The sequence below is a fragment of the Oryctolagus cuniculus genome, chromosome 9 (assembly GCF_964237555.1).
Source record: "Oryctolagus cuniculus chromosome 9, mOryCun1.1, whole genome shotgun sequence".
Lineage (NCBI taxonomy): Eukaryota > Metazoa > Chordata > Mammalia > Lagomorpha > Leporidae > Oryctolagus > Oryctolagus cuniculus.
In genome coordinates, this window is record NC_091440.1 from 13,490,656 (window position 1) to 13,516,573 (window position 25,918).

Genomic DNA, 25,918 nt, shown 5'->3' on the forward strand with positions numbered 1-25,918 from the left:
GCGTAGGGAGGCTGGTGGCATGGAGCAGCTGCCGTTGCCGCCACACGCACGGTGGTCCCCGGCGAGCCCAGGCGCTGCTCCGAGCGCAGGGCGCCGCGCACGCGGAGGGGGGCGCCTCGGGGCGTGACACAGGGCGGAGGGCGCGGCCCGGGCTGCGGCGGCCGGACGCGCGGCCAGCGGCGGGGGGAGCGGGCGCGCGGCGGCGGCGGCGGCGCCGGGAGCCGCGAGCAGAGCGGGCCGGGCGCCGAGGGCGCACCTGGCGGCGGCGCGGCCCGGCCGGACCCGGGGCGCAGCGGGCGGCGGCGGCGGCGGCGGCGGGGTGGGGAGGATGTCGCAGCCGCCGCTGCTCCCCGCCTCGGCGGAGACTCGGAAGTTCACCCGGGCGCTGAGTAAGCCGGGCACGGCGGCGGAGCTGCGGCAGAGCGTGTCGGAGGTGGTGCGCGGCTCGGTGCTGCTGGTGAGTGCGGGACGGCCGGGGGACGGAGACAGGGAGGGGGACGCAGGTAGCCCGGACGGGCCCTGTCGGCGGGGCTGAGGCGGGGCAGCCCACCCCGCTGAGTCCGGGGGATTAGGAGGTGGTGGAGAGGAGCGGGGTGGGGGCTGAGCCGGGGAGAGGAAGTCCTGGGGGGATCGCAGCTCCCAGACCCCTTTCCTGTCCGGGGATGCTCTCCCCGTCCTCCCTGGGAAATTTCCCTCTCGCTCCGCCTCCCGCCCCCAGTTTACCTGCCTTCCGCCTAGTGGGACTGGACTTTACCTTGCATACCCTCCGCACTCTTCCCTTAGCTCTGCTCCCTTTCCGCATGCCCTAGAGGGGCTCCGCACCTGTGGCCTGCAGCGGGGCAGGGGCGTGCAGGTGGGGGCTTCCGAGTGAGGTGGCCCTGCGGACCGGTGGTGGACTGCGCCTCCGGAGGGGAGGGGTTCAGCATCCTCTCCTCCGCCCCGGCCCCCATGTCTTTATCCTGAGGTTTGACCGCCTCTTGGGAAGGTTTTGGGGGGCCTGATAGAGGAACCTCTGGTGATTTCGCCTTTGATGCAAGTTACTATGATGAGGTTCGGGGATTTGAAGCGAGCGAAGCGAGCAGCCTAAGAGGAATCTGGTCGTGGCAGGTCCGTCCTTGGAGAATAGGCCTCTGGGTGTGAGGAAGATGAAGTTTTAGATCAAGTTTTCCACGGCCAGGGCCGCTTCTGCTATATTTGGAAACGCAGCACACTCGGATGGCTAGGATGGTGAGGGAGAGGGAGCCAGCTCTGCAGGGCGGCTGGAAACTTTGAGCAGCTCCTTGCATTGTCAGGCTTTTGTATTTCTCGTAAGGGGCTTGTCTGGGGGTAGAGGGGTGTGTGTGTTTGTGTGACTTGTAGTGTTGGGTTGAACAGCGCAACAAGTTGGGCCTTGGAGGTGATTGTCTGGGTTCTGTGGCGCCTTGTGTGTGGGATTGTTAGGTCCCAGTGCCTGGCCCTTAGCACAGGGGCCGAACTGTCCTTTTGGTGGCCGACTGAGGCAGGATTGCATGAGTGATGTTTGTGGAGACTGGGGAGGAAGCTTCGCTGGTTTCCACATCCCTTTTGCTCTGTTTGAGTTTTCTCTTATTTGCCAACTCTGCCAACTCCAGATTTCTTAAACTCGGATTTGGTCTTTAATAAGCAGGAGATTCATTGATGGTAAGGAGTGGAACAGTCGTTGGGAGTAGTGCAGAACCTGGCCACCCTCTTCCATGACCCAAGCTAACTTGTGTTGCTTTGGCCTACCCTCAACTTCCTGCATCTTCCTGACTTTGGCCGGTGTGAGTGTGTTAGGATAAAGCCCACAACCTTTGTGGCGTCCTCTCTGTGTTCACGTGGAGCATGGTTCTTTTAACTGGGGCCTGCCGCGCTCATCGGGGATTTGAAGCAAAAGTAGAGTAAGTAAAACACATTACTGTGTCGTGATTTCCACAGTGCTGACAGACCCTGACCAAAGAGGAGGCATGAGCTTAATCAGCCATTTGGGTGGAGCACAGCAGTGCCATCACAGGCACAATGCTGCTAATTACTGGTGTGCAGCAGGTTTTGCATATCTGCCCTTCCTGTCGGATGGCGTACTGATAGCGACCTAGTGGCATTCATTCCTTGGTATGACATGCTTCTACCGTGTGGCCCTACGATGCTTTCGTGCCACCTCTGTTTTCTCTGGACACCTTGAAGCACGAACAGCCATGCCTGGCTGGTGTCTCAACTCTTAGTCTTGTGTCTGTGGTCACTTGTCTGATGAAACCTGTGATGACGCAAGTATAAAATGCAGGAACACAGGTAGGTTTTGTATTGCAGAAGGAGGAATCCAGGAGAGTTTATAGACACTAAAAATGACCTGTCAGATTCTCCTTTTCGCCTCCTGGCAGATAGCCTGCCACTGCTGGCTTCCTCTTGCGGCTCCATTGCTGGCCAGGAAGTCACGGCAGGTGCACTTGCCACAAGTTCTGTTGTATGAGGATCTAAGAAGGTAACCCTGCTCCTCTCAGGAGACAGAGCAGCAACTGAGCTGGGGTTCAGGATCGCATGATCTGTGATCTGTGTTGGATGGAAATATTACCCTGCTGTGTCTTTGATAACTTGGGTCAGTGTTAATACAATATCTACAGCATAGCAAATGCTCAATAAATATTCTTAATTAGCTGACTAATAAAGCAGTTCTGAAGACGACCTGAAAAAATAATTAATGTGTGGGTTTAACTAGCTCTTCCCATGCTTCAAGTGTTATTGTGTGGAAAATCATGAGATCAGAAACAACAGAATTAAATAGTTCAGTGTGTAATAAAGATTGCCATTAAAAAGCAAACTTTAAAATGTAAAAATGACATGTGCTTATAAAGTTTTCATTGTCCAGTAGCCACACGTTTTGTGGTCTCAGGTTTTGAGCTTTTATTGGTGATTTTGTGTTACTTTGAAAGACTTGAAAATAGACATACAGAAATGTAGAGAGAATATTATAATGAATCCTCATATTCCATTGTCCAGATTCAGCAGTTATCAAAATTTGGCTAAACTTGTTTCTTTTTCCCATTTTTCTAGAGGTTGTGAGTCCAGACCTTGTATTATTTCAACCTTGTATACCTAGTATGTAGTATTAAAAAAGTGGAATTTTTAAAAGCAATTATTTGAAATTCAGTGTTACAGAGAGAGGAGAGACAGGGATCTTCCATCTGCTCGTTCACTCCCCAGATAGCCACAATGGGGAACACTAGGCCAAACTGAAGCCAGGAGCTTAATATGGGTCTCCCATGTGGGTGGCAGGGGCCCATACACTTGTGCCATCTTCAACTGCTTTTCCTAGACCAGTTGCAGGGAGTTGGATTTGAAGTGGAGCAGCAGGGATGTGAACTGGTGCCCATAGGGGATGCTGATGTCACAGGTGGCGGCTTTAGCTGCTGCATCACATTGCTGGCCCCATGATAATAAAATTAGCAATAAGTTATTGATATGCGGTTCACGTTTTCCAAATTATTTTAAAAAATCTTTGATAGTCATTTTGTTCTAGTCAGAATTGTAAAAAGTTTTGCAGTTTTTCAAATGAGCCTTAGAACTACTTGAAAATGAGAGCTGTCTGTTGTGTTAGTTCTGGATTTTAACCTTGGAAGTTTAGTAGTTTAGAAAATTGGTTGTAATCTCAGCTCTACTTCTTACTAGCTGTTGAGTTTTATGTATATAATCTGATCTTGCGGGCCTCAGTTTTCTCATCTGTAGAGTGGACATAATAATTGGCCTTACCTTACAGAATTGTTGGGAGGACTGAATGAGCAATTGGACAGTGACTTAAGTTCCCTTGGGCAATTGCCTAGCTTCCCTGAACCTCAGGGTTCCTGCTGTTTTAAATAGGGGGCTGCATTAGACTGTTTCCAGACACCCTTACCCCATGAACAGGCTTTGATGCTGAGCTACTTCATGAGTAGTAGAGGTACGACTAGGAATATTCCTAACTGTAGGAAAAATAATCTGTGATTTTTGATGATGAAAGAAGACCCTCACAATTTCAGAATTAGCATTCTGTGACTTAGAATAGTCAGGAGGGCAGCCTATTTAAAATGCATGCAGACTTAGAAGAAAAAGCTAGAAGTAATTCCCTGAGCAGAGTTGAATTGTGCTTGCTTTTGGAGCTCCTGAAGGAATTTTACTTTGGATCTAAGGGATCTATTAAAGTCAGAATCGGAATGACCCAGATCTAAAAGAACATACCACCCAGCGCCTAAAAATACCCTTTCTCTGAAAGATGACTGTAAATATGGTGACACTTCCTTTGCATGGCTTTATCGGCTATCTTGCACGTGGGTATTAATATCCAAGTCATCTGGCTGCCCGGCTTCCTTACTGATCTTATCTTGGTATGTTCAGCTTCACACTCTCCTTCGATGTCAAGCCCTTGCCAATGACATCGTTCCACACCCCTTTGAGATCAAGCAATATGAAGTGACATGACACCAAGGCAGGTCATGGCTGAATTTTCCTTTGTGTTACTGGAGGAGGTTGGACAGAAGGCGGGGGATGATAATACCCCAGAGTGGTGCTGCAGGCCTCCCTCACCCACCCTGTTCAGTCAACTCAGGATTCCAATGTTATCTGAAGTAACGTGAGACCCAGTGGTGGTGGTGGTTGAAATCCTCAGGTAAGGTCAAACATCGCTTTGGCTGTGTTTTAAATCAGATATGTTAGTAAGCTGACGACTGAACTGGCTTGAGCTTCACCTCGCTGCCTGTCTCCACCCTCTGGTGGAGTCCTAACAAACAGACATGTACCAGAATACAGGAAGCAGGGTGGAGGCTCATCTCCAACTAGATAATCAACAACAGGTTCAATTTCTTTGTGTTCTAGTCCATTTGACTCTTAGGCGACACGAGGACATTAGTAATGCCTTGAATTTGAACAGGGGGGGAAGGAATTGTGAAATCTTTGTCCACATTTACAATCTTTGTCCACATTTACAGGGGATGAACCTCTCTGAGTTAGAATTCTCTTCTGGGTATGGAGAATGTGATGTTGTGTTGTCAAACCCTTGCTTCTGAAGGGTTTATGAGCTAAGGAAGGTCAGCTGTCTATAAAAAGATGGATAATAGTATAAAGGGGCACCATTGAAAAAGTCCAGTGTGCAGTTCAGAAGCGAGAGGAAGGTGAGATCGCAGAGAACTAGTGTCCTTGGGAAAGGGTTGTGACACATTGAAGTGGACCTGGTAGATGCAGAGATAAGGGAGACTTTTTTTTTTTTAATTATAAAAGAATAAGGAATTGAATGAATGTTTAGAGTGCCCAGGTAAGTCAAGAAGGAGCAGTGTATCTTAGGAAAAGAAGCGAACATTTTAGAAGGAAAGGAGAGAACTTTTGAGAAATACAGTTGCCAAGTTTTGCAGTTTCAATGATTGAGAATACATCATAAAATATATTTTTCTCCTTGCTTTTTCTTTTTTTAACATTTGTTTATTCATTTGAAAGGCAAAGTTACAGAGAGGCAGGGGCAGACAGAGAAAGAGGTCTTCCATCCGCTGGTTCACATCCCAAATGGCCGCAGTGACAGGGCTGATCCGAAGCCAGGAGTCTGGAGCTTCTTCTGGGTCTCCCATATGGGTGCAGGGGCCCCAGCATTCGGGCCGTCTTCCACTGCTTTCCAAGGCCTTAGCAGAGAGCTGGATTGGAAGTGGAGAAGCTGGGACTTGAACCAGTGCCCATATGGGATGCCAGTGCTGCACCGGCCCCTTCCCTTGTCTTTTTGAAACACATTTTAGGAAAAAGGCTCAAGCCAGTGCATGAACATATGCTGTATGTGTAAGTGTAATTCTGGGAATAAATAATGTGACTATTGTGTCATGCAGGACCAGGAATGGGAAGAAGGGTCTGTGATACGGAAGGAGAAACCCAGAAACAGTCTTGCATGTGTACGCATGTAGGGCACCATGTGAGCAGCAGTCAGATCTCGTGACTGTACCATTCAAAAAGATAATATTGATTGGTGTTGAGAAAGATAATATTGGAGCTTCACTTTACATCACATACTGAAATAAATTCTAACCAAATATAAGAGTTAAATATAGAATAAATAAAAGAAACAGCATAAAACATGGATGAATAATCATCTAAGAGTGGAGAGGGATTTTTAAACATGAAAGTACTGGAGAAACCAGTTTGGCCTGGGATTCAGATGTGAGCCTTGGGTTCGTAACTGACTAGCTGAGGACTTTGAGCAATTTACTTAACCTAAGCCTCAGTTTGTTCATCTGAGAATTGGCATTATTATACATTATTATCTTAGATAATTCTTTTCAAAATAGAGATTAAATAGGAAAATGCATGTAAAACACTCAATAGTAGGTATTTAACAAATATGTAGTATTATGTGAGTAGAGGAAAGGTTTCTTGATTAATGTAGCAAGACTTAGTCTTTACTTAGCACCTCTGATGTCCTGGGATGTGTTTGAGGCTGTGCACATGTGAGGTTAAGCCACCTGAAGGTCACGGCTGTGTGTGCAGGGTTGCTCTTTCACCTGGGCGCTGTGACTGTATACCCAGCAGCTCCTCCTGTCCACTCTGTCTATTGCCTCTTCTTGTGAACATGAACCCCTTATTCTGAATATCACAAGTACCTGCAGTTAAAGGTCAAGCAATGAGCTTAGAAAAAAATTGCCTCTAGCTATTTATCTATAATTATACCTCAATTATAGTATTTAAAAAAATCTGTAAGAGTTCTTAGAAATCAATCTGAGGCCGGCGCTGTGGCTCACTTGGCTAATCCTCTGCCTGCAGCACCGGCACTCGAGGTTCTAGTCCCGGTTGGGGCACCAGATTCTGTCCTGGTTGCTCTTCTTCCAGTCCAGCTCTCTGCTGTGGCCAGGGAAGGCAGTGGAGGATGGCCCAAGTGCTTGGGCCCTGTACCCCATGGGAGACCAGGAGAAGCACCTGGCTCCTGGCTTCGGATTGGCGCAGTGCACCGGCCACAGAGGCCACTGGGGGGTGAACCAACAGAAGGAAGACCTTTCTCTCTGTCCACTCTGCCTGTGGTGGCCATTTGGGGGTTGAACCAGCTGAAGGAAGACCTTTCTCTCTGTCTGTCTCTCTCTCTCACTGTCTAACTCTGCCTGGCAAAAAAAAAAAAAAATCAATCTGAAAACAACACTGCAGTATAAAAGTAGGAGAGGCTGTTAATAGGCAGATTCTTTTTTTTTTTTTTTTTACAGGCAAAGTGGACAGTGAGAGAGACAGACAGAGAGAAAGGTCTTCCTTTTTGCCATTGGTTCACCCTCCAATGGCAGCCGCGGCGGGCGCACCACGCTGATCCAAAGGCAGGAGCCAGGTGCTTCTCCTGGTCTCCCATGTGGGTGCAGAGCCCAAGCACTTGGGCCATCCTCCACTGCACTCCCGGGCCACAGCAGAGGGCTGGCCTGGAAGAGGGGCAACCGGGACAGAATCCAGCGCCCCGACCGGGACTAGAACCTGGTGTGCCGGCGCCGCAGGCAGAGGATTAGCCTAGTGAGCCACAGCGCCGGCCAATAGGCAGATTCTTAAAGAAATGTGTAATAGCCAATAAAAACCAGGGGAAACAAAAAACACTCAGCCTTCCTAATAATTAAAGAAACATTATTAAAACAGGATGGCATTTTTACTAGACAGATTTGCAAATATCGAAAAGGTATTTGCAAGGATGGGGTGAACCAGGAATTTTGTTTGCGGGGCCACACTCCAGGGCCCCCATCCCCATGGCGTTTTATGGGAACTGGGTCACTTGGCGTTTTGGAACATGATGGATGGGATAAGCTTTTTGTAGTTGGACCATATATAACAGGAACTTGAACATGCTCCCATTTCGTGGCCTGCTGCTTAAAGTTGTAGGCCTTTTGAACCTGAAGTGTGCGTGAAGCTCAGTGCCTAAAGTCACTGGTTATTCAGGGCAGAAAACGTGAACTATCAACTGCAAACCATGTGGACATTTTTTTTTTTCATACTCCAATTTTTATTTAAAAATCTGATGCGCCAACTTAGCGTTTTCCACCAACTCGGGGAGCAGAAACCTTCACAGGTTTTACAATCTTTTGCTTAGGTGCTGCCTTTGTAGGAGCCTTAGCAGCAGCCATTGCTGTCTTTTTAGAAGCCTGCTTAGCCTTTTTGGCTTCCTTGGCAGCCCTGATAGCTTGTTCTCGTTGAGCCTTTCTAACTTCAGGTTTCTGATTTCTCTTGGCCATTATATCAGCAAGAGATGCACCAGTGATGGCTCTCTGGAATTTGACTGCACGACGAGTTCTTTTCTTTTGAATTTCTTCCGACTGCCCCTTTTTATGTTTTCTTCTGTAGAGGACAGTCCAGTTTATCTGCCGAGGATTTCTCTTGGAAAGAAACGCAGACTCGCATTTTGCGTTAAGAAATTGGAAAACCTAGCCGGCGCCGTGGCTCAATAGGCTAATCCTCCACCTTGCGGCGCCGGCACACCGGGTTCTAGTCCCGGTTGGGGCGCCGGATTCTGTCCCGGTTGCCCCTCTTCCAGGCCAGCTCTCTGCTATGGCCAGGGAGTGCAGTGGAGGATGGCCCAGGTGCTTGGGCCCTGCACCCCATGGGAGACCAGGAAAAGCACCTGGCTCCTGGCTCCTGCCAGGATCAGCGCGGTGCGCCGGCTGCAGCGGCGGCCATTGGAGGGTGAACCAACGGCAAAGGAAGACCTTTCTCTCTGTCTCTCTCTCTCACTGTCCACTCTGCCTGTCAAAAAAAAAAAAAAAAAAAAAAAAAAAAAAAAAAAGAAATTGGAAAACCTTCCCGTCGGTCCTGGCATAGCGCCTCCCGTGTCTGGGATAGATCTTATACCCGCTGAAACTGCACAGTTCGACCTTCATGGCGGCGGCTCCCCGGGAAGAAGAAAGATGGCGAAGGGGCCATGTAAACATTTTAAGAATATTTAAATAAGTTGTAGAATGTGGGCTATTTATCAAGCTATCAATTTTTTCTATTAGAATAATAATGAGAAAATTCTTATATTTTAGTTTTTTTAAAAAGATTTATTTTATTTATTTGGAAGGCAGAGTTATAGAGAGGCAGAGAGAGAGACAGACAGACAGACAGGCAGGTCTTCCATCCTCTGGTTCACTCCCCAAAAGGCTGCAAAACAACCAGAGCAGTGCCCATCTGAAGCCAGGAGCCAGGAGCAGGGGTGGGTGCAGGGGCCTAAGCACTTGGGCCATCTTCTACTGCTTTCCTAGGCCATAGCAGAGAGCTGGATCGGAAGTGGAGCAGCCAGGACTCGAACCAGCGTCCATATGGGATGCTGGCACTGTCGGTGGCAGCTTTACCTGCTATGCCACAGTGCCGGCCCCTACATTATAGTTTTGGAAGGTAATGGGAGCCTGTGCTAACATACAGGGACTTTGGATCCGGCTGCCTGGGCTCAGTAAGCCCTTTGCTACTATCAGTGTGTGACCTTGGGCAGGGTGCTCAGCTTTTCTGGCATCAGCTTACCTGTTGGAAAAATGGGGATGCTAATAATATCTGTTCACTGAATTATTGTGACAGTTAAAGAATGAGTTCTTACCAGGTTCCTAGAGCACTGACACATGGTAAGCGTTCAGTAAATGCGATGGGTTATGGTTAAAAAGAAAAGCACAGTATGAAACCAGTTGTATTTTTAAAAATGTTTGTGTGTGGAAACAATGACTGGGAAGGATGTAAATAAAAAGTCTATTCAGCCGTAATATCCTATCAAGTATGTTTATTCCGAAGAAGCACAGTGATTGGAAAACATGTACAAATTTGGACATAAACAATACTATGTGGTATGGACTGTAGGTGCAGTGTGAATGACGTTTTGAAAGTATACCTGTTGGCCGGCACCGCGGCTCACTAGGCTAATCCTCTGCCTGCGGCGCCGGCATACCGGGTTCTAGTCCCGGTCAGGGCGCTGGATTCTGTCCCGGTTGCCCCTCTTCCAGGCCAGCTCTCTGCTGTGGCCCGGGAGTGCAGTGGAGGATGGCCCAAGTCCTTGGGCCCTGCACCCCATGGGAGACCAGGATAAGTACCTGGCTCCTGCCTTCAGATCAGTGCGATGCGCCGGCCGCAGTGGCCATTGGAGGGTGAACCAACGGCCAAAGGAAGACCTTTCTCTCTGTCTCTCTCTCTCACTGTCCACTCTGCCTGTCAAAAACAAAACAAACAACAACAACAAAAAGAAAGTATACCTGTCATTACTCATTTTTCTTTAGCATAAATCTGTTGTGCACATTGGTTGACTGGCTGTCTACGCGATGTATGAGGGTACTTCAACAAGTTTGTGGAAAAGTAGAATTTCTGGCGCCGGCTCACTAGGCTAATCCTCTGCCTGCGGCACCGGCACACCAGGTTCTGGTCCCAGTTGGGGCGCCGGATTCTGTCCCGGTTGCCCCTCTTCCAGTCCAGCTCTCTGCTATGGCCTGGGAAGGCAGTGGAGGATGGCCCAAGGGCTTGGGTCCCTGCACCTGCATGGGAGACCAGGAGAAGCACCTGGTTCCTGGCTTCAGATTGGCGCAGTGCACTGGCCACAGCGGCCATTTGTGGGGTGAACCAACGGAAGGAAGACCTTTCTCTCTGTCTCTCTCTCTCACTGTCTAACTCTGCATGTAAAAAAAAAAAAAAAAAAAAAAAAGGAAAAGTAGAATTAAAAGGTAAGCTTATTTGGTGCAAAAAATTTTTGAAACCCAGAGTAGTTTTTTTTCATGATATGCATTTTCCATGAACTTTCTGAAGTAACCTTGTCTCTGAAGTAACCTTGTATCTGTTTAGCCTTCAGTGTGAACCAGAATACAAAATGTACTTTAAAAAATGTATTTGAGAGGGAGGGAGGGAGGGAGGGAGAGAGAGAGAGAGAGAGAGTGAGTGAGTCTGGTTTATTCCCTAGATGTCCACAACGCATGGTACTGGGCTGGGGCTGCCGCTGGGAGCTGGGAATGCAATCCAGGTCTCCCTGGTGGTGGAAGGAATCCAGTTACTTGAGGCATCCCTGATGCCTGCATGAGGAAGAGGCTGGAGTCAGGAGCCAGAGCCAGGAATTGAACCCTGGAATTCTTACATGGAACGCGTGTGCCTTACTGCCAGGCTAAATGCCCACTCCCAGAATACAGAATGCTAACAGTGGTTATTTCCAGATATGGTGTTATGGAAAGTTCAAATTTTGTTTCCTTGATTTTCTGATCTTTCTGGATTTCTACAGTTGACATGTGTTACTTTTGTTGTTTTGAAGAAAATGGATGGAAGAAATGATTTGAGCATGTACTGTGATACACTGATTCTGTCACATAGCACATTTCATGTCGTTTTTAGAGCAAGGACGGTTAATATGAGTTATTTTTATTTCTGTTGAATGCTTGAGCACCTGCAGTTTTCTGTGATTTGAGGAAAAGTTGCTCAGATTTCAGCAAGTGGTAGGAGGTGAAGGCCTGGGAGTATGGCTGGGATGCTGGAGCCGTGTGGGCTTCCGCCGCCCCCACAGGCATGCTTTCCTCTGCTGACCCTGCTCTCTTCTTTTCGTCCGCCTCTGTGCCTCTCCTTCCACATCTGTGCAGCAAGGTCGTCCTGCTTGTCTTTGCCTTCCTTACTCTGTCCCTTGCCACACTCGGGGGGTTCTTCTCCACCCTTGGGTCACAGAATTTAATCTCCACCACCTGTTGCAGTTTCCACAGCTTCCCCTCGGCTCTAATTTGTTCCCTCAGCCCAGTCCTGCTTTTCTCTTATCCTGCTTTGCACCTGTATTTGATTGTCCTACCAGTCCCTGAGTTCAGCACCTATGACACCTCAGTTGTCTCTTTTTGTCCCAAACCAAGTTGTCCTGTTGTTTTGCTTTCTGGTTTTTTTTTTTTTTTTTTTTTCATTGAGGTGCCTCATTTCATCAGTACCGACTTTGCAATCTCTAGCTGCTCTCTGATTCTTCCATTCGACTCCCTTTGCTTTCTTTATTCCGGCATCATTGCACCCATTATGTTCCGGTATGTCGTGAGTCAGTCACTGTGGGCTAAGCCCTCCCGGGTCTCAGGTGCTTAAAGAGAAAGATTTAATTCTCCTTCATCCTGTCCGTCTATTGAGGGTGGGTTGGGGACCCAATTCCATGTTGTCTTGTGACCTGGGTTGTTGGGACGGCCACCATCTTGAATGTGACAAGTCCTTGTGTGAGAACCAGAGTGTGGTGACCCTGTCACAGGCATCGCTTCTCAGTTTTCATTGATGAAAGTGAGTCATGTGGCCACAGCTAATTCCACAGGGTAAAGCAGTACAATCCTTTCTGTATGCCTGTGTGAACTGTGAGAATGGTTGGTGGGCAGCACTAATGACTTCTGCTGCCCGGCTTCCCTATTTCAATGGCTTTTGCCCTGTCCTGGTCTCTGAAGTGGAGGGGTTAGGGTCAATCCTAACTGGTTTCTGTGCTGCCATAGTTATTCCCTCTCAAGAGTTCAAGTTTTGCATTCTGAAGATATCAGTACTTCTCATTGCCCTTGGAATACAGACGCCTTCCTGCACTCTCAGGCGCTCTCCTAGGCCAGCGTTGTAGCATAGCTGGTAAAGCCACTGCCTTTGATGCCGGCATCCCATGTGGGCCCATTTGGGTACTGGTTCAAGTCCTTGCTGCTCCACTTCCAATCCTGCTCCCTGCCGGTACACCTGGGAGAGTAGTGGAGGATGGTCCAGGTACTTGTTCCTACACCCACGTGGGAGACTCGGAGGAAGCTTCTGGCTCCTGGCTTTAGCTTGGCTCAGCTCTGGCCATTGTGGCCGTTTGGGGAATGAACCAGAGGATGGAAGATCTCTCTTGCTCTGGTTCTCTCTCTCTCTCTCTCTCTCTAACTCTGCCTTCGAATAAAAATAAATAAATAAGGCGCTCTCCTTATCAGGCACCACTCTCTTGTTGCTCCCTGGCCAGGTTTTTAAGATCTGCCAGCCTCTCATATCCAGGACCTTGGCAGAAACTGTTCTCTCTTCTAGGGATAACAATGACTCCCCACATCTTGGTCTTTGGAGTTGTACTCACATGTCCTTGTTTGCCCACCCAAACTGAAACGTTCCCTGCCTGTTCTTTCCCACTTAGTGCTTTGAGGTTTATTTGTGTGTGTATTTGTTTAACGTCTATTTTTCTCACTGAACTCTTGGTTCACCATTTCCCAGTGCCTGGCACATACTGGGGCTCAATACATATTTTTTTGGATGAATGAACAAATTCTAAAGGCTGTACATCTGACACGTCTTTTTTTTTCATTCTTTATTTCCCGATGTCCCTCTTCTACACCCATTTCTATTTAGTTCATTCTTGCTTACCTCCTGCTGTCAGACTATTGGTTCCATTATATCATTATATTAGTTTCTCACTTATGATAAATTCAGTGATATTCCTACACATAAAAATGAGTCACATTGAGGCTGGACTGTGTTTATTTTACTTAAGAAAAAATTGGTCAGATGTTCTTTGCACAGTATTTTAAAGCAGCCATACACTTTGATACAAAGTAAAATTAATCTGCTTTTTTAGGATCCTTTGTTTTCACAAATGGTTAAGAGCCCTATCTTGTGATGGAGAATATTGATCTAACTCTTATGTTAGATATTTAATAACATTTATCTGAAAACAAAATAAACACAAAATACAATTGATAAAACCAGTAGAAGTACTGTTCATTCATTGAATAATGAGTTTTATAAACCAAGAAGTTTTTGGATTGTGAAATTCTTTCTATTTCTTATAATTTTAATTTCCTTTTTTTGATCCTTTATCAGTGACTTGACAGCAGGGAGACTTACTGTTTGCTTGAATCTCCCTTGCCCCCTTTCTTTGAAGTTGACAGGAATAGGTTCAGTTAAGACAGTTCTTGGGTGTGGCAGGATTGAAAGGCGGGGTAGTTCAATGCTTACATCAGGGACTTCTCCCATTTATTGAATGTTAATCTGAAAGTGAATGTGAAAGCAGATTAGCTGTACACTTTTCCCAGGATCTCAACTGACCTCTTGACATTTAACCTAAAAACTTTTATGCCTTTTTTTTTTTTAGATTTATTTACTTATTTGAAAGGCAGAGTTACAGAGAGAGAAAGGAGAAAGGAGAAAGAGAGAGAGAGAGAGTGAGAGAGCGCGCAAGAGCGAGCTGTCTTCCATTTGCTGGTTTACTCCCCAGATGGCCACAACAGCCAGGGCTGAACCAGGAACTCCATCTTGGCCTCCCACATGGATTGCTAGGGCCTAAGTACTTGGGCCATCATCTACTGTTTTCTCTGTTGCATTAGCAGAATCAGAAGTGGAGCAGTTGGGAGTTGAATTGGCTCCCATGTGGGGTGCCAGTGTCACATGCTATGGCTTAATCTGCCTCCAGAGCTCCAGTTCTTATCCACAGCATGCTTAAGCTACCTGACCACAGTGCTGGCCTGGAAAACTTATGTCTTTATTTTGAGATTCACATACTCCATTTTCATACATTTTAACAGTTGAGCTTACTCTACAATTCTTATGTTCTTGGTTTGAGATTCATGTACTCTGCCTTCATACATTTTAACAGAAAATGCAAGTTGAATCATGTGGAATATATTTATAATTAGTATATACAGAATGATTCATGTTTAAAAAATAAACAATTTTTTCCATGAAAAGTTTTATGACCTTACAGATGTGTAGTACACCATTCTCATTTGTTTCAGGAATAAGTATCAGATGTTTATTCCTTCAGTTCTAGAGTGCAGAAATATAATAGCTGCTGTTTGTGGGGCATTGTTCTTGAGAGGGGAGGCAGTAGTGTGTTGTGGATAAGAACTGGAGCTCTGGAGGCTCCACTCCTAGCTTTTCAATTTCCTAGTTCTGCTTTCTCCATTTCTTCACCCAGAGAATAGACATCTTAGTAGCATTTATCCTGTGATCGTCGTAAGGGAGCATTTGCATCTAAAGTACTTACAGTAGAGACCGGCACACAGTGAATTCCCAGTAAGTGCGAACTGCTGCTACTGTGAGGGCAAGCTCAAGGGATATCATACAACCCATATAGCCCTTGAAAGTGCTGCTTGTGGAGAATTTATAACATGGGAAAATGAGAATGCTGACCAAAAAATAACCACTATAGAGAATTATGTATGGTCACGGTTACATCAAGTAAACCTGTGATAAGAGAAATGTGGGAAGGAAATACACACAAAAAAAGATAGAATTTTTAACATTCTAATATTTCCCAATGTGAATAGATAATACTCTATGAAGAAAAAGAGATACAGTAAACATAGGAAGGAAATTTTGTTGCTATATATATAAGACATTCAAGGGAGTGAGCATTTGCCACAGTGGTGAATATGCTGTTTTGGACACCAGCATCCCGTGTGGGAATGCCTGGTTTGAAGATCCTGCTATGCTTCTGCTTTCAGCTTCCTGGGAGCTGTGGGTGATGGCTCAAGTCCTTGGGTCCCTGCCATCCGTGTGGGAGACCCTGCCTGGAGTTATGGGCTCTGGCTCCTACCTGTTATAAGCATCTGGAGAGTGAACCAGTGGATGGAAGATCTCTGACTGTCTCTCTTCCTTTAAAAGCAAAAGATGTTAAAATTGGTACTATTTGAAAATCATGTTTGTGTATCTTAGTTCTTTTTATCAGTGGGCATCATAATATAAAGTGAATTCCAGAAGTGAGAGCACGTATATGCATTTTGATAGTAAAATATTGTTGACTAGTTAAGATCTTTGCATTCAGTGCTTAAAAAGGAAGGAGGCCTGTGTGAAATAATGAAACTGCACAATTTATTTAAAAGAAGTCATCTTGCTTGAGTCTGGGAAGTCTGGTCAGATAGTGACAGTTTTGTTATTTCCATTTTTTGAGGATGAAACTGAAGCTTAGAGGAATCAAATGATTTTCTTAAGGTCACACAGCTTAATTTAACATCTTTCCCCCCAATAAAATGGCAGAAATTGTCCAAAATCGCCAAAATAAAGATACAGTTTAGGGGCCATTGTTGTGGTGCCATGGTTAAGCTGCTACCTACAGTTGGAGTCCCAACTGCTCTACTTCTAATTCAGCTCCCCGCTAATGTGCCTGGGAAAGAAGTGGAAGCTGGCTCAATTGCTTGGGCCCCTTCCATCCACATGGGAGACCTGGATGGAATTCCAAGCTCCTGGCTTTGCCCTGGCCCAGCCCCAGTCATTGAGGTCATTTGGAGGAGTGAACCAGCTGATGGAAGATTCTCTCTCTCTCTGATTCTGCCTTTCAGATAGCTAACATTTTTTTAAAAAATTAAAGATATAATTTGGAAAGATTTTCAAATATAATTTTAAAATTGTAGTTTCTTGAAAATTTTTAAATTTGAGGAACTAGAATTATAAGTACCATTTTGGAAAGTACCAGGAATTCCTGGATTGATAGAACTGTGTGGCATGGAAATGAAATCATACTATTTTGGAGATGAAAAGTAGAGGTCACCTGGTCCAGACCTAATTTTATAAGTGAGAAAGATGAGGTCCACAATGAATAAGGTGATTGGCCCGTGGTTTTATGTCTAGTTAGTATTAGAGACAATAACAAAATCTAGTTTAGCCTCCTGTCCAATGAATTTCCCCTGACTATAGGAACTAATTGAATTTACTTTGTTTACACTGGCATTTCATCAAGTATCTTTAAGACTGTGGCAATCATGCCGGCGCCGCGGCTCACTAGGCTAATCCTCTGCCTTGCGGTGCCGGCACACCGGGTTCTAGTCCTGGTCGGGGCTCCGGATTCTGTCCCGGTTGCCCCTCTTCCAGGCCAGCTCTGTGCTGTGGCCAGGGAGTGCAGTGGAGGATGGCCCAAGTGCTTGGTTCCTGCACCCCATGGGAGACCAGGATAAGTACCTGGCTCCTGCCATTGGATCAGCGCGGTGCGCCTGCCACAGCACGCCGGCCATGGCGGCCATTAGAGGGTGAACCAACGGCAAAGGAAGACCTTTCTCTCTGTCTCTCTCTCTCTTTCTCTCACTGTCCACTCTGCCTGTCAAAAAAATAAAAAAAAAAAATGTGGCAATCAGATAATAGAATATGTAACATCTAACTGTACCATGGATCTCCTTCCTGCTTGTGTGAAGGGCCTTCAAAAAGTTGATGGAGGGGCCGGCACTGTAAAGTAGGTAAAGCTGCCACCTGCAGTGCTGGCATCCCATATGGGCACTGCTCCGAGTCCCGGCTGTTCCACTTCCAGTCCAGCTCTGCTATGGTCTGGGAAAGCAGGTGGCCCAAGTCCTTGGGCCCATGCACCCCTGAGGGAGATACAGAAGAAGCTCTTGGCTCCTGGCTTCCGATCAGCTCAGCTCTGGCCGTTTAGGGCATTTGCGGATGGAAGACTTCTCGCTCTCTGCCTCTCTGTAACTCTGCCTTTCAAATATATAACTAAATCTTAAAAAAAAAAAAAAAAAAGTTGATGGAAAATGTGTATCCTGAAAAAACAGTGCATACATTTTGAAATTTTTTTGCACCAAAATAACTTTAAAAATTATTTATTTATTTGAACAGCACAGAGACAGAGAAATAGAGTGCTCCTGTCCACTGGTTCACACCCCAGATACTAACAAGGGCTGGTTCTGGGCTGAGCCGAAGTCAGGAGCTGGGAGAACACAATCCAAGTCTCCCATGTGGATACCTCCCAGGAATCTAGCTACTTCCCAGGAATCCAGCTACTTGAAGCATCATGTTCTGCCTCCTGGGTGCACATTAGTAGGAAAGTGGAATTAGGAGTGGAGCTAGAACTCAAACTGAGGTAGTCTCATATAGGATTTGGGAATCCCAACGAGTCTCTCTCTCTTGCTCTTTTTTTTTTTTTTTTTGAGATTTATGTATTTTTTTTTTTTGAAAGTTGGAGTTAAAGAGAGAGATGGAGAGAGAGAGAGAGAGAAAGAGAGAGAGAGAGAGAGAGAGAGAGAGAGAGAGCGCGCACGCTTCCATTCACCGGTTCACTCTGGAAATGGCCACAATGGCCAGAGTTGGCCTTGGCTGAAGCCAGGAGCTTCACCTGGGTCTCCCACATGGGTTGCAGGGGCCCAAGCACTTGGGCCATCTTCCACTGCTTTCCCAGGTGCATTAGCAGCAGGAAGCTGGATTGGAAGTGCAGCAGCTGGGACTTCAACCAGTGCCCATGTGGTGTGCTGATGTCGCAGGCGGCAGCTTCACCTGCAGTGCTACAACACCAGTCCCGGCCCAACCAGTGTCTTAAGTACTAGGCCTAACACCTGCCCTACACTTAGTAAGTACTAGGCCTAACACCTGCCCTACACTTAGTAAGTACTAGGCCTAACACCTGCCCTACACTTATTCTTCATTACATTTTCCACAAACTTTTTGAAATACCCTCATCATACCAGTTGTGTTTCATTAGTTCCAGGCTAGTTTGCAGGTGAGATTGACATTCATGTTTCCACAAGCCAAGAAAGGAGTTCTGTGTTTCTGTTTAAAGGGTATTAGGATAAAAGGAAAAAGAAATAAGTAAAAAATGACAAACTTTGTCTTAAAAAGGTCTCCACAGGAGCCCCTGTTGTGGTATAGTGGGTTAAGCTGCTGCCTGCGTTGCCTGTGGGTACCAGTTTGAATCCTGACTGCTCTATTTTGGATTTGGCTGCCTGATAATGGGCCTGGGAAAGCAGTGAATATGATCCAAGTCTTTGGGCCCCTGCTCCCACATGGGAGACATGGATGAAGCTCCTGGTTCCAAGCTTTGGGCTGGTCAAGCCCTGGCCATTGTGGCCATTTAGGGAGTAAACCAGTGGATGGAAGATTCATTTCTCTCTCTCTCTGTCTCTTTCTCTCTCTCTCTCTCTCTCCCTCTGACTCTGACTCTGACTTGAAATAACGAAGAAATAATTTACTAGTCAAATAATGTTATTTAAGGGATGGAAGATCATAGTTTTATAGGTCCTTTGGTTAAAATAATTACATGATTTGAGAAGAATCCTTCTTGGGCCTAGGAACCTAAAATTTGCTAGTGGTGAACAAACTCTGATAATCTAGGTCATTATGCCTTTCAGGCTGCTTTTCTGTGGCTAAAATAAATGTTCAGCTATTTGGTTCAAATTGTGTTATCAAACATTTCATTTCTGGGATTGTTTAGAGGACTTATTTAACCTGTCATTCTTTTTTTTTTTTTTTTTTTTGACAGGCAGAGTGGACAGTGAGAGAGAGAGACAGAGAGAGAAAGGTCTTCCTTTTGCCGTTGGTTCACCCTCCAATGGCCGCCGCTGCAGCCGGCGCACCGCGCTGATCCTGGCAGGAGCCAGGAGCCAGGTGCTTTTCCTGGTCTCCCATGGGGTGCAGGGCCCAAGCACCTGGGCCATCCTCCACTGCACTCCCTGGCCATAGCAGAGAGCTGGCCTGGAAGAGGGGCAACCGGGACAGAATCCGGCGCCCCAACCGGGACTAGAACCCGGTGTGCCGGCGCCGCAAGGTGGAGGATTAGCCTATTGAGCCACGGCGCCGGCTCTTTAACCTGTCATTCTAACATGCTGCTTTTCTAAGTAGAGAGCGGAGTTCCTATGGTGACAGGAGAGGTGCCATAATATTTATAGTATATTAGATTCATTTATAAACTATTATTCTAGCTAGGATTTACAGAATATTGAATGTCTTAGGTTAACTTTCTCTTCCTGGGCTTTTACTGTGTTCATTTTACCGCTGTAATTTTCCTTAAATATTTTTAAAGAACGTACTGTTATATGTGATGAGAGAATGTTTAATTATGGTTCCCAAATTAAAAGTAATTGCTGTTATGTGATTTGTTTTGTTTTGAAACTGAGAATGAGTGTGCTTTACTGTTTTCTTTGGTGATGATTTGTGAAAAACTAATGAGAGTGCTTTTTTAAATGAGCTGTCTAGTCCATCACTGAAAACTTCAAGGGGCAGATGCCTGACAGTGCTGGTTTCTGCTGGAAGAGTTAACTTTCAGCTGAGTTCACAGTGGTGTTAAGAGTTTTGCCATGTGTAAGAGGTAGCATGAGAGAGGAGGGATCACCAGTAGATGATGATTTCTTGTGTTGCAGATAGTTGCATTGTATAAATCCAACATCATACCTAGAGTTTCAGTAATGGACAGGAGGAAGATGAAGACTATGGGCTCTGGAAAACTTACAAATGGAGAGATGGGGTTGGGCTCCTTAGGTAGACATGGGAAATTCCATTTGAAGAAGGGGTTTCAGAATTGCTTCCCAAGTTTGAGGGAATTAGTAATTTTCCCAAGTCTTCAGTTGTGTCAAAAGAAGAATGCTACTTCTGTCCTACAATGTGTAGTCTTGGCATTTTAAGGACCCACCACCCTGGAAAATAAACTGCATACCCCTTAGTCTCCCTGACACTTTGCTGAGAGAATGAGCATATTCCAATGAATATTGCATTTCATGTCAGAGAGAGGGGTGCTGCCTGCGAGTCCTCTGTGGTCTTGGTCTGGTGCCTCCAAGTGGTACCTGCCTACTGGGGGAGGCATTGACCAGCCCAGAGTTGATTCAGGTTGCAGACTTGATTCTTTTCTGGCCAAATCATTGGGTTTGGAGTCTGGCGTGGTGCAGGCCTGGAGCCCATTTCCATCGGTGGTGACCTTTGGTGGTGGTGGTGCTGGTGGTGGTGCTGGTGGGGGAGTGGTGCAGAGGCCAGAGGCAAACCAGTCTTCTCTGCTCCAGACTTGCCTTGTGAACTTTTCCACAGTCAGGCCAGGGCATCTTGCCTGGAGCCTTGTGAAGATCTTAGCAGATCTTGAGTCATTTTTGAGTTCTTAATGATGATACCAGTAGAAAAAAATGCAGTGTTATTATTCTCATGCTTCAGTATTAAGTAGATCCCTGGTTGTCATTGATCATTCATTCGCTCAGCAAACACTAACGTTTGGTTAAGATGCTGACCTTGTTGTCCTCAGGGAGTGTGGAATCTAGAGGGGATAAAGAAGCAGAGATGGGGTCCAGGCATCTTGGCGATTTTGCACCTTAGAAGGAAGAGGGGGGCCGGCGCCGTGGCTCACTAGGCTAATCCTCTGCCTTGCCTTGCGGCGCTGGCACACCAGGTTCTAGTCCCGGTCGGGGCTCCGGATTCTGTCCCTGTTGCCCCTCTTCCAGGCCAGCTCTCTGCTGTGGCCAGGGAGTGCAGTGGAGGATGGCCCAAGTGCTTGGGCCCTGTACCCCATGGGAGACCAGGAGAAGCACCTGACTCCTGGCTAGGGATCAGCGCGGTGCGTCGGCCACAGCGCGCCGGCCGCGGCGGCCATTGGAGGGTGAACCAGCGGCAAAGGAAGACCTTTCTCTCTGTCTCTCTCTCACTGTCCACTCTGCCTGTCAAAAAATAAATAAATAAAATAAAATAAAAAGAAGGAAGAGGGGAGGGTACTGAAACGGAAGTCAGCGTTCTGGGAAGAAGAAAAATACCAGAACCTTCACATGTTTTACTCTGTTCTCATGAGATCCAGAAAGCTTGAAGCTTGATGTGGCTATTGCTTGTGGGACAGTCTAGTGGTAGAATGTTTTCTTGCCTGTGAAGATACTGGATGGGGCAGAGGAAACTCATCAGTGATAAGAGTGCAGTGAGCATTGTAGGTCGGGACTCCAAGAACTGGCTAGGAGGTGGGAGGAGAGGCTTTATTTTTGTTTATTTTCTTTTATTTTTAATTTTTGTATTTTATTTTTTGGTAACATAGTTGTTACCATCCTAAGGAGTCCTGAAATTGAGAGGTGTGTGTGTGTGTGTGTGTGTGTGCTTCCTTTCTTCCTTCCTTCCTTCCCTCCCTCCTCCCTCCCTCTCTCTCTCTCTCTTTCTCTCTTTCTCTCTCTTCCTTTCTCCCTTTCTCCCTTTCTTCCTTTCCTGGGAGTTGTAACAAGGCAGATTAAACCACCTCATGTCCCGTATCAGAGTGCCTGGTTTGAGGCCCAGCTATTCTGTTTCCAGTACAGCTTCCTGGTAACGGGTCCCGGGAGGCAGCAGATGGTGTTTCAAGTGCTTGGGCCCCTGCTACCGACATGGGAGACTCAGATGGAGTTCCTGGCTCAGGATTTCAACCTGGCCCAGCCCTGGCTTTTGCCAGTATTTGGGGAGTCAACCAGAGGAAGATTATCTTACTCACTCTCTCTCTCTCTCTCTTAGTCTGCTTTTTCAAATCAATCAATCTTAAAATATTTCGGCTAGATACAGGTAATTTCCTTTTATACTAAATAAGGAAGACAGGACATTTAAGACATTTGTTTCTCTTGACTTCTAGAATATATTCCCTAATTGCAATGATGCAAATATGTAGGGATTTGGATCTTAATTATGGCATTAATTAACCCAGAAACCACAATAACTTGTTAAATGTATGGTATCATGTTAGCAAAATACATTGATTATGTGAATTGTAAGTAGTATATTATTGTAGTTATTTGCTGTCCAGAGTTGAGAGTTCAACAACTGTAAAGCCTCTGCTTTATTTAGAATTGAAAATGAAATCAGTTTTTGTAGATCTTCAGATTAAAAATAATCTGAATTGATTGTGAGCATGGGGCATGAAAAGAAAATTCTATGTTTTATGTAAAAGCATCAGTGACTTGAAGCTCCATGGAACACAGATTTGCATGGTACTGTGGCTGATGTCTTAGTGACCATGAAAGGCACTGAATACATAGTTTGGGGGATTTTGGAAGTCAGGTGACAGCCTACAGATTGCATAGGGTTAATGATAGCTTAAATGGTAGAGAGCACTGGTCATTGTTTCTAGACAATTGCCAATAAATGACTATTCATTCAATATGAAAACCGATTCTTGGGTTAAGCTTGATTTTTTTAAGTTTTATCTTTTTGTTTTTGCTTCCTGCCATTTAGGACGTGTGTGGATCATGCTAATAATTCCCTGGGCAAGGAAATGAGCAAGTATTTGGCAAATAGCTTTGCATACATTTGTGTTGTATAGTACTTGAAAACTGTTTCCCATATATATCTGAATAGACGTCTTTAATTGCCTGTGTGCATTGATTGCATGTATACATTTGTTGTCTCTATTGTGTGCCAAGCAGTGAGCCAAGCACTGTGTTAGGTGCCTTCAGGAATCAGGATGAATTAGATAGATCCTATGCCACCTTGCTGACAAACTAGAGAAGACAGCAAAAATAAGCTTTAGATATACCTAAGTAGAATAGGGTGTTGTTGGTGAGGTGAAATTAAAGTGTTGAAGGGACCATAGGTGAGAGAGAACCTCAAGTCAAGGTTGAGAAAAAGCGCACTGAAGGAGACGGTGTTTGAGTCTGCGTGGGAACCTGAGAGATGGAAATCACTCTGTAGAGAGGATCCGTAGGAGTGAGGCTTTCAGGAAGGGCATCATGGGATGTACTTGAGGAACAGGGGGGCAGTTGAATCAGATGAATTAGTGTGCAGCTTGGGATCAGCCAAGGAACAAGGAGTATAGGCAACCGCCAGGTGGAACTGTGAGCTAGGAGGCCCCAGGATCAAAGCTTTGGCTTGAGAATTTAGTGACCCTGTTGTTGCAGCTTAATGGCTGGGGCATGGATGGGGCAGAGAGCTGGGGATTTAGGTGTTACTTAGGGATTTAGGTGTCATTTGGGCAAGAGGTAATGAGTATTGTGTAAGTTATGTGTAACATGGCTTTTGGAATAAAGTCGATGAGTATTTGAATGCGGTAAGATTAGGGTATATATTTATTCAGTAGGTACTTATTAATGATCCTCCCTCCCCCGACCACGTGGAGCTCCCTGGCTAGGTGAGGGTGGGAAGCACAGGGTTTTAATATAGTCTTAGATTTCAGCCCTATGTGATCCTGACTGGGAGAAAGGCAGAAATCTGAGAACACCTCTTCCCTGTTACACAGCCAGCCTTGAGGAGGGTATAGAATTGATCTGCTCCCTGGCTTTCAGATAAACATTGTAGACAGATGAGAATCTCATCTCCCGTTATAAACCACCCCTAGAGAACAAGATTAGCAGCGAGCTATTAAAGGCCTTCATTTTTTAGAGTGTTTATAGTAGAACAGACAGCATTAAAAACCATCCATCTAGTCCTCTTTAAAATACCCAGTCAAAATCAGTGTGTACTTAACCATGAGGCCCCAGCAGCTGCCGTCTCCATCTCTGTGCCTTCAGAGTTGACATATGATTTCATCTCAGTTATCTGGAATGTCTTTTCTGCTCTCCCCTTTTAAGGGAAAAAAATGAAAGGAACCTGTCATTTGAAATGCTGGGTTCATAACGATCATTTAGAGACAGGATATATGGTAGGTAATTTGTTTTGTTATCCTTTTATTCTGCACATTTCTGTAGTTTACTTATTCTGGAGAAGGTGATAACAGCAACTGTTTTATGTGGCCTGGCCCCCTGTTCATTTTAGTGTGTGAGCCGCTTTAATGTTTCCTAATAAACTGAGATACTGCATGGGTTAATAAGTCATAGATGGAAAAGTATTCTTGGTTTTCTTCTTCTTGGATTTTTTGCTTTATGTGACCATATACCTCTCTCTCCTCCTTGAAACTCTGTCTTCCTTTGGTGTACAAATACAGTTATTACTATCTGATTATTAATCTGTATGGTGACAGTGGTTATAATGATAGCTCTTTTTTTCACATCTTCCTCCGTTTTCCCTTATAGCTTCTTGTTGTAGGCATCCTCTTAGAAGAATGAGTACCTGATAACCTCTTTTCACCTTCCAGAGAGTTTGGGTACTGGCTCCGTCCTGGTGACTCATTCCCAACTCTTTGTTTCCATTTGTGAGGGTCAGGAGAAAGCTAGTTGGTGAAGGGGTATATTGCGATAAAGAGGAGAGGACAATAAATGAGTTCACCTCAAAGGGTCTTAGTAGAAGACTTCAGAATAGAGAAACACACTAGGAAGTGAGGAGGTGAAGTTGCTGAGCCTCATTTCATATTTAAGGAAGTGAAACTCAACATGAGAGCTGCAGATAGAGCCATTTGTAACTGCTCCCGCCATGAGATAAGAAATTCAGTAATAGGTATTTAAAAACTTAACAGATTGACTGTAATTTTAAATCCATTGAATCTAATAAAACTTAGGGCTTTCATTTTTATATGTCTTAATTCATTTCTTTGTAATTATTGCTATTTGCATTTTATAATAGGTTGATTCCCCAGTAGATTGGAGGAGAAAGTGGATGTTCTGCACATGTCGTGTGGGAAGTCTCATTGCAGGTTTGGGGCGATGGTGGTTGGAACATGTTTTATTTGAAGTGATTTGTTTGGGCTGCAGGAACAAGGGGTGCACAGTGGGTGCTAATGGTAGCCCTGAGGCAAAGGGGGCCTTGATGACAGGGACTTTTGTGACTTGAAGGTGGAAGACATTGTATGTTATGTGAGGACCAGTCTCGGTGTGTGGCAGGAATCTGTGTCTTCCCTGCTGGCTGGGGCTTCTGGTCTGGGTAGGGCCACCAACTGTCAGGCCACACAGTAGTGTGTTAAGCTCACCAGCTAGGAACTGGTAGTCGGGCCTTCCAGTGTGCCGAGAGCCTGCTTCTCACCTTTTGTTTGTCCCTGCTCCTTCCTGCTGTGATTCTGCCCCATGCACTACACAAGCTTTAACCTTAGCTCTCCTCAGTGGTTTCCTAAGCCTTTCCGCACAGTTCTGACATGTCAAATGACTCCTTCTGTGGACGGCTTCCCTGGACCTTTTGTACTCTGAGCTGTGCACCTCACAGAGGCTGGCTCTGTGACTCTGTTACCTGACTCTGTTTCATGTCTCACAGTGGCTGGTTTGTCTCTCTGAGGAGTCACGATGGATGCCCAGAATGTATTCATGCCAGCGGGACAGATTCTGGGGCTCTGAGCTGGCAACTTCATAATTCTTTCTCTTTTCTTCTCAAAAGGCAGGATATTCAGCCACCCAAGTGGCACAGTGGTTGGCCACCTGCCAGGGGAATATTTGGGCAGAGAATGAACCAGCTTTTTTTTTTTTTTTTTTTTGCCTTCCTTGTAGCCTTGGGGTGGGTTCTGAGGGGATGTTTGCCCTGTGGGACTAGCCTATTT

At 45.8% G+C, this 25,918-nt stretch overlaps 2 protein-coding genes across 7 annotated transcripts in view; one reads left to right on the plus strand and one right to left on the minus strand.

Moving 5' to 3' along the window:
- Positions 1 to 246: 246 nt before the first annotated feature.
- The window catches only part of DOCK9 (dedicator of cytokinesis 9), a 325,197-nt gene continuing 299,525 nt past the window's right edge, over positions 247 to 25,918 (plus strand). For 2 of the 6 annotated variants that reach the window (XM_070048650.1, XM_070048660.1), the window contains exon 1: positions 253 to 457. In XM_070048650.1, coding sequence (XP_069904751.1) covers positions 329 to 457 — 129 coding nt within the window. In that variant the 5' untranslated portion in view covers positions 253 to 328. Of the gene's footprint in view, positions 458 to 25,918 lie in introns of all 6 variants that reach the window. The other 4 variants (XM_051850502.2, XM_051850506.2, XM_070048669.1 and 1 more) reach the window with 3 other exon arrangements.
- LOC138843757 (large ribosomal subunit protein eL24-like) lies at positions 7,940 to 8,901 on the minus strand. Its single transcript, XM_070048671.1, has 2 exons — positions 8,754 to 8,901; positions 7,940 to 8,381 (listed from the first exon to the last, which is right to left on the minus strand). The coding sequence occupies exons 1-2, from the start codon at positions 8,883 to 8,885 to the stop codon at positions 7,989 to 7,991; spliced, it is 525 nt and encodes a 174-aa protein (XP_069904772.1). The 5' UTR covers positions 8,886 to 8,901; the 3' UTR covers positions 7,940 to 7,988.